Here is a 12,584-nt window from a genome sequence, read left to right as displayed (position 1 = left end):
AAAGTCGTCAGAATACAGAGACCCCAGGAAAATATTTCATTTTCAAGAAGTGAAGTTTTATTTGTAAAGGCAGTAAAATGTCATAAAAACCAATATAAATATGGTATCGCTGTAATCGTAATGACCCAAAGGAAAAAGTTGCCATGTCATTTTAAATGCAGAGTGCCTTAAAAACAAAATGAGAAAAATTATGATAGAATTGTATAGCACTTTCAGGGTTCTGAAAAATATGTAAATAAAAGCTAATCAAAAAATTATTTGTATCCCAAAATGGTGGCCATTGATTGTACAACTCGTTGCTCGAATAATAAGCCCTCACATAGCTATGTCGACAAAAAAAATTAATTTTGGAAGATGGGGAGGGAAAATATGGAAAAAGTCACCAAACATTAACGTACAAACTAACTTGCAGCCTTAAGGAGTTAATATATCTTGCAAAAGGCCAAGTCTTGAGAAAGTTCTAAAACATTACATTTCCTGAATCTCTTTGCCACTTCCTTTTTTATGTGGCTTCTATGTAGTCAGTGCTTAAAAGATTAACATTTTCAATTCCACGTACTTTTAGAAAAGAGCCGAAAAGCCACTGAAGAAAGCTGGTGAGTACAATTTGGATGTATTTACAACTACCTAACATAAAACACAGGCTCAAACTGTTTCTTAGCAGACACATTAATATTAGATACAGATACACATGAAGCTTTCCACCTAGAGATGGATACCAATTATATTTTCTGAATATATAGAAAACAGTTTACCAAGTATTTCCTTGTTAGCAGTACATGAGGCTGAGGACACACACTTGCTGGCTAACCTGCAGAGATTTACACAGGGCTGTGGAGTCTAGGGTTGGGCCCAGCTTTGGGTGAAAAACTCATAAGGAAAACGTTACTAAGGGTGCATGAAGTATCACATTGAAACCAATAGGGAAAAAAGCAGCCCATTCTTTTCAATGGGGAGTGCACGTATGCCGGCTCCCATTGAAATGAATGGGATCTGCTTTGTACTCGTTGATTCTGAACGTGTTTTACGTTCAGAATCAGCTCAGGATATACTTAGTGTGAATGCACCCTAAGGCTACAGTCACACCTGCGTTGAATGACCGTTCAGAGGATGCCATCCCCCATTCCACTACAAAGCATACAGGCAGACCCCATTATAGTCTATGTCTTCCACAGGTAACTGCTTATAAGCAGACTGGATTTCTGTTTATTGGGTCCACAAGCGGACTTGAAAAATGGAAACCCCCAACATAGGCGTGATCCTAGTTTCAGACAAAATGGAATATTTAGATTATAGAAGGATTAGTTTTCTATAAATAATTAGATGCATAGGTTGCTTTGCATATTTACTTTCACAAGCATTCTACCGCTGGCTTTTTTTTTTTTTTTTAAAGAGGGCCTTTCATTGATTTGGGCACAGGCAATTCTATATACTGCTGGAAAGCAGACAGTGCGCTGAATTCAGCGCACTGTCGGCTTTCTCGATCTGTGTCTCGGGTAAAGAGCTATCAGTCCCAGTACCATAGCTCTTTATAGTCAGAAGGGTGTTCCTGACAGTCAGTCAGGTACGTCCTTCTGCACAGCAGCGCCTATCGCGCTGCACAGTGTGAGCGGGGAGGAACGCCCCTTCCCCTCCTGTTAATACTCGTCTATAGATGAGCACTGTGAGCAGAGGGAGGGGGCGTTCCTCCCCACTCACACTGTACAGTGCGATAGGCGCTGCTGTGGAGAAGGACGTACCTGACAGTGTCAGAAACACCCTTCTGACTGTAAAGAGCTACGGTACCGGGACCAATAGCTCTTTACCCGGGCTACAGATCGAGAAAGCAGACAGTGCGCTGAATTCGGTGCACTGTCAGCTTTCCAGCAGTATATAGAACTGCCTGTGCCCAAATCAATGAAAGGTCCTCTTTAAATAGAGGAGCTTTGCAGCTTCTGCTTGACCATGGCTGTCAGCAATTCATGAAGTTTGAGCAGGAGTCAGAGTTGAGCCATCAACTCCACAGCCCTGGATTGACAGTTACAATTTCCTATCTACATGCTGGAGTGCAAAGTGTCTGCAAGTGAGTTACAGCAAAAACTGCATGATTTCATATGTTTTTTTTTTTTTTGCAGTGATTTTTAAAGAGGAAAATATTGCAGAATTTCCCAGTGGAGATTCAGCAACGTGTGTGGCCTTAGCTTACATCTGGCACACATTGCAAGAATAACACATTTCTGGCACCCTAAGACTAGGATCACACTAGCGGTCGTTATATTTTCGGGGTTTCCGCCCCCAAACCTGCTTAAAAAACCTGGAGAGAAAAGTCCTGCAAGTAGGCAGATCCCATTATAGTCTATGGGGTATGTGGGTAACCACTTTTTAAATGGGCTAAGCTTTCCATTTTTTGGGTCGCCAAAACATAAATCTTTTTTTATTTTTCTTTTAAATGTAGATTGTGAGCCCCATATAGGGATCACAATGTACATTTTATTTTATTTTTTTCCCCTATCAGTATGTCTTTGTAGAATGGGAGGAAATCCACTCAAACACGGGGAGAACATACAAACTCCTTGCAGATGTTTGTATCCCACCAGGAACAACATCATAAATCTGAATGCAAGTGTGAACCAATAAATACTATTCTTGTATGATCGGTCATTTTGTGATAATTTTAATAGTTTTTTTTCCCCGATTACTGGCTTCTGAGATGAGGTCCTACTTTGCATCAAACATATAAAATTATTGAAGGCAAAGTGGCTATTTATGGGTTGAAAAAGATTTGTATACAGACTGTTGAAAAACCTTGAAATATTTCTATATATTGTTTTCAGATGGACAAAGAACTGGAAAAAAACAATGATGGACAAGCAAAGGAAGAGCCTGAGGTGTATGCCTGGCTTGCTGCTGCATTTGTTGGAGGGTTTTTAATACTTACCATTATCATCATAATAGGAATTCTATTATGGAAGCATATTAAAAAGCAAAGCATGTCAAATGACCAAAACTGGGCAGGACCATCGCCACTGGCACGTGGCAATAGTCACGATGAAGGAAACTATATGAACAGCAGCATCCTGGGAAGAAGCATGTCCTTATCACATGTAAGCTTAACCCCAATAATAAGTACTGAAATCCTGACAACGGAAGGAGTCCAAGAAATAGAAAACAAAAATTTTGAAGACATAAATGAAAACATTTTCACAACTACCTCAAGTATTAACATACCGATTGTACCAGCTGGACCAACCAAAACCACAAGTTTTATATCAGAAGCCAAGATGTCTGAACATACCACTGATCAGTATGACATCTTTCCAACACCTCCTCCAGATCTTTCTCAGGAATTTCCACAACCTCCCACACCTAATACATCACCTGTGCAAGATTTACAAGACAGCCATCTGAACATTTTTCCTGAAGTTAATTCATATCAGCAAGATGGCAACATCACTCAAGAGCCATTAAATCTACAAAGTAGTGACCTGGATGCTCTTCACACCATCAATGACCTGGAGCTTCCACCACCACCTCCACCAGATTTCTGAGGTAAACTGGTTTACACATTTGTCAGCTTAGTACATAATGTAAGTCACATATATCCAACTAAATTAGGGAAATGTTGTGTACAAAAGGAACAATAGATTAGGATTACTTTTCAAGTCAATCTGGATTTTTCTCTTAAGCCTGAAAACTGCTAAAAACATTATATGCCATATATGCTGTGAACAAGCCCCTTTGAAGCTGAATTCTAGGCCCCTAGGTATACATATTGACGGCTTCTTTTTCACTAATTCTCATATAACTCACGAGAAGTGATCCTAACAGCACTGCATAGAAAATGCACTTTGACAGACTTACATAAGAGTATTTCATATGCTACCATTGGAAAAAGACACTCTTAGGGTGCATTCACACTACGTATACGGCAGCTTATTCTGAACGTAAAACACGTTCAGAATAAGCAGCGTATAAAGCAGTTCCATTCATTTTTATGGGTGCCGGCATACGAGCGCTCCCCATAGAAATGAATGGGCTGCTTTTTTCACTACGAGCACTCCCATTGAAGTGAATGGGATGTGCTGGCGTGTACGGCTAGCTCTGCTCATGCCAAGCCGTACACGCAGCGCTTCCCATTCACTTCAATGGGAGTGCTCGTAGTGAAAAAAGCAGCCCATTCATTTCTATGGGGAGCGCTCGTATGCCGGCTCCCATAGAAATGAATGGAGCTGCTTTATACGCCGCTTATTCTGAACGTGTTTTACGTTCAGAATAAGCTGCCGTATACGTAGTGTGAATGCACCCTTAGTACTATAAAATGCACAATATGATTGATAAATTACACCGAATACAGACAGGCATCACCAAATATTCTGTCAATTTAGTCATCTATGTTTACCTACCTAAAATCTAACTTTTATGCAATATGAACAGAAACAATTCCAAACCAAACTTACATTCCTAACAGCAGCTAAAGCTAAGAATATCACATGTTAAAGTGGTTATCTTGCTTCCAAAACCTATCTGCAAATACATTCACTGTAGTGCTAAATATGGTTTCCTTTATGCAGCCTTTTATTGGTTTTATTTTACTTGAGACTCCTTGTATCACTGTTATTTACATGCAGTGAATCTGTGAACAAACTATTTTTCCCATCATGCATCTGCCTGCTCTTTCCTCCAATGAAATCACAGCTAATAAATAAAATCACTCCCACATCTGAAGTCACATGTTCTTGAATGTTTCGTTCATGTTCACTCCCCCTTGTGATTAGCAAACAGAAATTGAAAGTAGGGAAATGCATCATGGGTAATGTAGTTTCTTCACAGATTCACTAACATGTAAATAACAGTGATACAAGGAGTTTGAAGTTTAATAAAGCCAAGAAAAGGCTGCACAAGGGAACAGTAAGTATTTAACACTGCTACGGATGTATTTGCAGATCATTTTTGGAAGCTGGATAACCCCCTTAAAGGTGGGCATACACATTAGGCCTCTTACACATGATAGTGAAAACTGTAATGTTTTTGCAGCGTCTGTCACACGTTCATTTTTGCAACACATTGAATTCAAAGTCTATTCACAGGTCCATTTTTTTGATAGCCCTTTTTCACATGTCAAAAAACAAAACCTAACCTGCACTATCTTTGTTAATTTTAACGGACACACCGGCCCAATAGAAATCAATGGATCTGTTTTTAACTTATGTAAAATGGACTGACAGTTCTGTTGTTTGCGGAGTTAGTCTCACTTAGGGTAGGTTCACATGAAGTTTACTGCAGGTGGAAAAATCAGCTGGAATTAAAAATCTGATACTGACGCCCACTGAAATCAATGCAGAGTCTGGAGGTGTTTTTCAAGGTGGATTCCTCAAAATCCACCAAGAGGAAACTCCGTGTGAACATACGGATTTGTCCAGGAACCCCAGGGGAGGAAGGGAAAGTGTAGCATACACCAAAGAAATCGGGGCCACACGGTGGCTCAGTGGTTAGCACTGCAGCTTTGAAGCACTGGAGTCCTGGTGTTCAAGGAGTTTGTATGTTCTCCTCGTGTTTGCATGGATTTCCATCCCATATTCCAGACATACTGATAGGGAAAAATGTACATTGTGAGCTCACAATGTACATTTAAAAAAATAAATAAATCATACCTGTCCCTGGCGATCTAGTGCCTGCCGCGCATACCATGCCTTTGACGCCAGAAGTGACTGCTGAGGAAAATTAGTGGCCTTAGTGGTAGCTGGAAAGGACACAGTGACATCGTTCACTTACTTCACCATCCTAGTGTCTGATCTACAGGCAGCATGTTCTAGAGCAGGAGGCCCTGACAAATTGATATACAGCGAAATCTCTGAGACGACCAGCCACAATTGCATTAAAAAGAGGTTTAACAAGATAAATATATCAGATTATGGAGTGACATGTCTCAGCATATCTGGGCTCAAATTGGGCATATGGAAGACAAACTCTGGGGGCCCCCCGCTGTTATTGTCCCCGCTAATCTTACTTTTTTATTATTGGAATTTTAGGATCCTTATGTTTGGGAGTCCATTGTTCTGGTTCATCGGAGAACTAGAATAACGGACAAAAAGACCACTAAAATAACACACAACAATGGAGCCCAAGGGACTGTATTGTCATCTGCTGGGCGTTCATCAGGTGTTAGTTCTTTTTAAAATGTTGCCCCTATTTTTTCACCATCTGGTCTTGTAGCCAGTCTTTTGTTACAGCACCGGGCTCAAGTGATAGTCTCAACAATCCAGGAGACTATAAATCAACTAAAATCTTGCCCACACTTGTGTCTTTAAATAAAGTGCATTAAAAATACAGGTACCAACAATTTAATAAAACAGAAGGCCTTCACTCAAATGTTTAACAGGCAGATATTAGAAAATTAGTAATGCTCTTTATATTTTCAAAATGGCATCCAATGCAGACATTAAAGAGAATGTGTCACCTGAAAGTGACCCATTGTTTAAATCACGTTTTTATGTTACACATTTTTTAAGAATTTTTGGTGACTTTTTTTAATTTCCAAAATTAATATCTATATTTTAGGGGGAAAAAAAACCAAAAAATCTTGCAATTTCAACTTTGGTCACTAATCCTACAGTGGCCTCTAGAGATGAGCGAACAGTAAAATATTCAATATTTGATCGAATAGCCGCTCAATATTCGACTATTCGAACGAATATCAAACTCCATTATAGTCTATGGGAGAAAATGCTTCGCTACAGGGGATCCCACCATTCGACTCAGGAGAGTCACCAAGTCCACTATTACACCTTAGGAAATGATGCCAACACCCTGGAATGCAATAGCATGTCTGGGGACATCAAGTACCTTTATTATATCGGGATCCCCTGTCAGCTTGCGATATGCCGGTGCTGACGTTTTCCCATAGGAATGCATTGACCAGCGTTGATTGGCCAGTGTACTGCATTCGGCCAATCAACGCTGGTTCTGCCTGAGGAGGCGGAGTCTAAAATCGGTCCACAGCAGTTTCCATTCTGGTCTGATTTTAGACTTCGCCTCCTCCGGCAGAACCAGCGTTGATTGGCCGAATGGTTTACACTGGCCAATCAACGCTGGTCAATGCATTCCTATGGCGAGATGAAGCAGGGCTAGCCGTGCGGTTAGCTCGGCTACTCCGTACACCGGAGAGAAAGCAGAGCTCAGTTCTGCTACACCCAACCATCCCTCCAACTACTCCTCCTGTCACACGCACAGCTCTGCACTACTGCCAACCATCCCTCCAGCTACTCCTCCTGGTCTCTACACTCCGTTGTAGAGATGTAGCAGGGCTGAGTGTGTGCTGAGCTCTGTTACACCAGAGATGTGTGTGACAGGAGGAGTAGTTGGAGGAATGGTTGGCAGTAGTGCAGATACACCGGAGATGTAGCAGAGCTGGCCGATGGTAGCAGTCTGATGCAACAGAGCTAAGTGTGTTAGTCTGCTGCATCAGACTGCTACATCTGCCAGCTCTGCTACATCGGGCCGTGCGCTCAGCTCAACTCTGGAGTAGTTGAGCTGAGTGTGCAGTATCGGATGAACGATCGGAGATTGGATTTTAAAAACGATCCTGAAATGTCAAGAACGATCGGAAATTGGATTTTAAAAACGATCCTGAAATGCTCAACTCTAAGTGCTGGCGATGTAGCAATGTCCAATGTAGCAGAGCTGGACCTGCTACACACTCAGCGCTGCTGCATCGGATTGCTACATTGGTACAGCTGAGTGTGTAGCAGCTTCAGCTCTGCTTCATCTCGGCATAGGAATGGATTGACCAGCGTTGATTGGCCGAATGCCATACTTCTGTATGGCATTCGGCCAATCAACGCTGGTCAATGCATTCCTATGGGAAAAAGTCAGCTCGAGCACATCGCAAGCTGACAGGGATCCCGACGAGATGGAGCGAGTTGTGTGAGTAACATTTCTCCCCTAAATAAAGGTATTCCCTAGCTAACCCTACCTGTAGATCTGTCCCTGTCTCACAGTCACATACTCCACAGTCCCAAATTAGTTGAATGGTAAATCCACCATTCGTCTAAATTGGAGGTTATCTGTTTCCGGCCGCCAATTACTTTTGCTGATTTTTTTTTTCACTGCCTCCGTTGTCGTAGTTTCTGTCCCACCTCCCCTGCGCTGTTATTGGTGCAAAAAACACGCCAGGGAAGGTGGGAGGGGATACGAATTTTTACTGCGTTTGCGGCCTTGTATTTGATTGTAATCGAATATCCCGAACGGCCTGATATTCGATCGAATGGCGTTCGCTCATCTCTAGTGGCCTCAGCATATTATATGGCCTAGTGGACAGAACTGCAGGTGTTTTTTTTTTTAATTTTAATTGAAATATGGAAAAAAAATTAAAACCTTACCAAAAATTCTTTAAAAATATTTTTTTTTAAGATAAAACGCTCAAAATAAAAAAAATTTTGGCAACACATTCCCTTTAAAGGTGGCCTGGATTGTCCGAAAATAACATACTAGGGGAGGATTTGTTAACTTTTCTGGGAATCATTTCCTTTGATATCCGATATGAGGATTTCCTCCATAATTTTTGTTTGAAATATTTTTGTGTGTGTGTGTGTGTGTGTGTATTATATTGCATTGTATGTTCTAGTTGTGATGGTAGGATCTTTTCACTTGTATGTGATGGTGTAATTTTTTTTTTTTTTTGCAAAAAGAAAAAATTAGTTGAAGTGGGGAAAAAAAAAAGAGGCAGGAAAAAGTAAAGAAGCACAGTTATCAGATCACTTTGTTCAGTTCCAGCTTTAATACAGCTAACAATGGATGGAATAAAGATATTTTTGCCATTACTGATATTGTAGTAAAACCGATGCTCGACAAAGTCTAACAGTTTAACCCCATATCCCCCCTTCCAATGACTGTTAACAATGTCTGCTGGATTGCCTATGATATGCGCCCAATAAATTTGAGTCAGCACTAGCGGCAGCTCTGCAGTCCTCCGAATAGCTGATCAGTTGTATGCAGAGCTCCAGCACACAGCAGCACAATGCAGCTGAAAGACACAAGCACAAGCAGCAAGCCACGATAGAGAGGACAGCTGGATAAATGCCTGCCCGTTTATAACTGTCTACATTAACTATGTATTGATTCTGGATGGGGAAAACCAAGAGGTAAGTGTAATTTATGGCTAAAACGTTTAAGGTCATAAACTGCACTGTACATGCAAGGAATTATTCTGCCATTTGCTGCAGTAACATTAGACAAGAGTGCTTCAGGGAAGTAGCATCTCACATCTACATACAAGCTAAATACCTACTATAATAAAGCAAACTATACAGATTATTAACAACAATATAAAAGTATTTATCTTCATTGTTACCATTTTAACATAACGTTTGCAGTGCCAATGATTAGACAATGCTCTTACTCTACTTGCAGGCAAAGATGGGATATCGGATAAAACCCTCTCCAGGACTACTGATTATATTATGTTCTGTACCAAATATTTTTTGCCTCTGCCCCTTGAAGTGCTCATGTTCTATGAAGAACCGAAATGTGGATTGTTCTGGCAAAAGCCTCACTGCATTGCCACATGGACTTCAAGACAACATCACACATCTAAACTTGTCTTACAATTACTTTTCCAATTTAGACCATCAATTGACTCACTTCACTAATTTAAGGGCACTTGACCTCTCGCACAATTTGTTTAAGAGCCTGCCATCTCACTTACCAAGATCTCTATGGGAAGTGTATGCTACACAGAACAACATAACAGTGCTTCATAAGCTGGATACTGCTTACCAGTGGAATCTGAAGGTGCTCGACGTCTCCATGAACAGCCTGCAGAGGACAGTCTTCATTAACAATACACTCATTAGTCTGCAGCTACTGAATCTCAGCCACAACCAGCTCTGGACTGTGCCCACCAACATGCCAAGCAATGTACTCACAATCGATTTATCCCATAACTCTATAACGCAGATCCTTCCAGGAACCCTGGTGAGAATGCCTAACCTTCAAGCCCTATACCTGCACAATAACAGATTTACCTACATTCCAAACAATGCTTTTGACCAGATGGTCTACGTAAAAGAGATCACCTTGCACAATAATCCATGGTCCTGCAAAGACACACAAAACATGGAGTATCTGACCAAGTGGGTGGCTGCCAGGGATATGCTCGATCCTTGTGCCAATGACACCAAGGAACAGACAACCAAACTCCTTTTAACCTCATATGAAGCAACAGAAAATATAACTACTGATGACATACCTTTACTTACTACAGCTCATTCCCATTTTCTTGAGGTTCAAGAAATAAAACTGTACAAGAAGGTACAATTCTCTGAGGCTCTACCCACAACCCCACTCATTACCACAGAGCACATTATGCTGGCAAGCACAGAAGATTCTCAGTTCACAGATGAAGGATCTGCAGATGGAATGATCCATTTAGACTTCAACAACTTTGGAAAGGAAATAGAAAATTTCATGAGCTCAAATGAAGTAGAGGAAATGGAAGTGAACAGACCCACAGTGAGCACACAGAACACCGATAAGGAGATATCACATGTGATCTTGAGTACTCATGATGAAGCACCACACAATGGCCCAGAGATGGCCATGCCAAGCACAACAGTATCGCTAGAGATACAAGGAACAACTGTTAAACTGAATTACATCCCCTCCTCTGCAGCACCCCAAGCTGCTTTCCCTAAGATTCCCTTTCTTTTGCTCCCTCTTCCACTTAGGATTGTATATGGCATGATGTAAACAGGGTTAAGGTAAGGAGAATGCACATTTTTTTTACATGAGCCTGGCACAAAGTTTAGCACTGTAGCATCCTACTCTGTCAAAGATGTCAAATTTGTAAAACCAGCTTTGCTTGAATATGAATGAGACGATGAATGTCAATGCACCAAACCTTTGAATGCTGCTGCTGTTATGCATATACCTCCAATAAATAATCCAGACCTATTTTAATGCACTGCAGAGTGTTGTGTCCCTTAAATTATACTTTGCTTATCCAAAACATATTTGTTTGCAAATTATTAAAATATGTGCAACACAACCAATATAAATTATAGTTTTATATTAAGCCTATTCATTTTACCAATATGGTTCAATCTTCCAGAACAGTAACTAGCCCTGGTCTATGACTGCGTGCTAGAAAACTGACAATGTTTCAATAGGGTAGTCACCTTCACTTTCAATAGGTACACCACTGCATATGATAATAGTCCTGAGGGACAGGTTTAGGGTTTTTTTTTTTAGATTGTTCACAGAATCAATTAAAACAATGGTCAAATGAATAGATCCATTTAAGTTTATGGGGCGCATGTGCTGGCCATTAATAAATTGGCCAGCACAAATCTGTGGAATCCGGTCATCTGAATGAACCATCAGAGTGTATAAGCTCTAATATCCAAAACTGCATTCACATCCCAATGCTACTTGCTACATGTACTTAAGTTTTAGACATATTTATCCCTCTGATATTACTCCTGGAAATTGTCATATATATATATATATATATATATATATATATATGACAATCACTAAATGAAGACTAATTCATCTTGTGTTAGTATTACTTATCAGGATAACAACTTACATCACGGGTCAGCAACCTTTTTAGTCTGGGGTGCCAATGGGGGGGGGGGAGGAATTATAGATGATGTACTCATATGTTCCATGTATTAATTGTAAGGGTGTCAACCTCCTACATCAGTGATTACCAACAGGGCACCTCAACACTCTGACCCTCTACGCCTCCTTAACATTATCTGTGTCCTTAGGTTATGTTTTTTGTCTTCTGACAAAAACTATTTGGTAGGGGTGCCCAAAGACGTTTTTTTTTTTCCAGGGGGTGAAAAGGTTGGGAAACACTGTCCTACATGGAAGTCATATAATACAAACCATAACTGCATCCATTTAGTTGATTGAGCTTACATTACAACGTGATCCTTTAACATATTAATTCGTATCCGGACTGGATATGGGGCTAAGTGTAATCTGCAGTAAGCCTATGTGGGGGCAGAGGATGACAATCACACAGCCTAGTCTTTTTGTTGAAGAAATCCAAACAAATTTTTACAGCCTTATTGAAATGAATGAGGCCAAATTTAGCTGCCATATTATACTTTGCATAGGCAATTGCTGTCCTTTGACTAAGCTACTGGCCTGGACACTTGGACATTGTGTCTCATGTTCTCCCCCACCCACCAGTGTAACTTCCCTCCGACTATATTTACATGGTCAATTAGAGAGATTTAAAACACATGGCAGTGCTGCTCCAGGTGGCAAACAGAAAAGAGTCCTGTGCCATGAGATATGCTTTGGGTGCAGACTCCAGCATCAGTGTAGGGGGTTGCTGACCCCTGCCTTAGATGTACCCCAATACCAAACGTCTACCTTTATTACTGCTATACTGAAAATTGTGCCAATCTAAGCTGCACTGGTGGGAAACTTTGCCATTGCTTAAGGTGACAATGCGACACAATGCTAGCTATCAGATAATGGGACAATAAAGGACATATGTTATAAAAATGCTTATGTAAATCTAAATGGTAAATAATTTCATTCCCCTATTCTCATAGTGACAATCCAAGTGACAGATGCAAAATGACAAA

The 12,584-nt window shown here is 40.6% G+C and overlaps 2 protein-coding genes across 4 annotated transcripts in view; one reads left to right on the top strand and one right to left on the bottom strand.

Moving 5' to 3' along the window:
- Positions 1–12,584, bottom strand: part of NF1 (neurofibromin 1) — a 151,261-nt gene that overhangs the window by 52,065 nt on the left and 86,612 nt on the right. The window lies entirely within an intron of this gene.
- OMG (oligodendrocyte myelin glycoprotein) lies at positions 3,233–10,979 on the top strand. Its single transcript, XM_075264903.1, has 2 exons — positions 3,233–3,528; positions 9,388–10,979. Exons 1-2 carry the CDS (start codon positions 3,469–3,471, stop codon positions 10,723–10,725), a joined length of 1,398 nt encoding a protein of 465 aa, XP_075121004.1. The 5' UTR covers positions 3,233–3,468; the 3' UTR covers positions 10,726–10,979.

The sequence above is a fragment of the Leptodactylus fuscus genome, chromosome 2, assembly GCF_031893055.1.
Source record: "Leptodactylus fuscus isolate aLepFus1 chromosome 2, aLepFus1.hap2, whole genome shotgun sequence".
In the NCBI taxonomy this organism is placed as follows: Eukaryota; Metazoa; Chordata; class Amphibia; order Anura; family Leptodactylidae; genus Leptodactylus; species Leptodactylus fuscus.
This window is presented reverse-complemented; position numbering and strand designations above follow the sequence as displayed.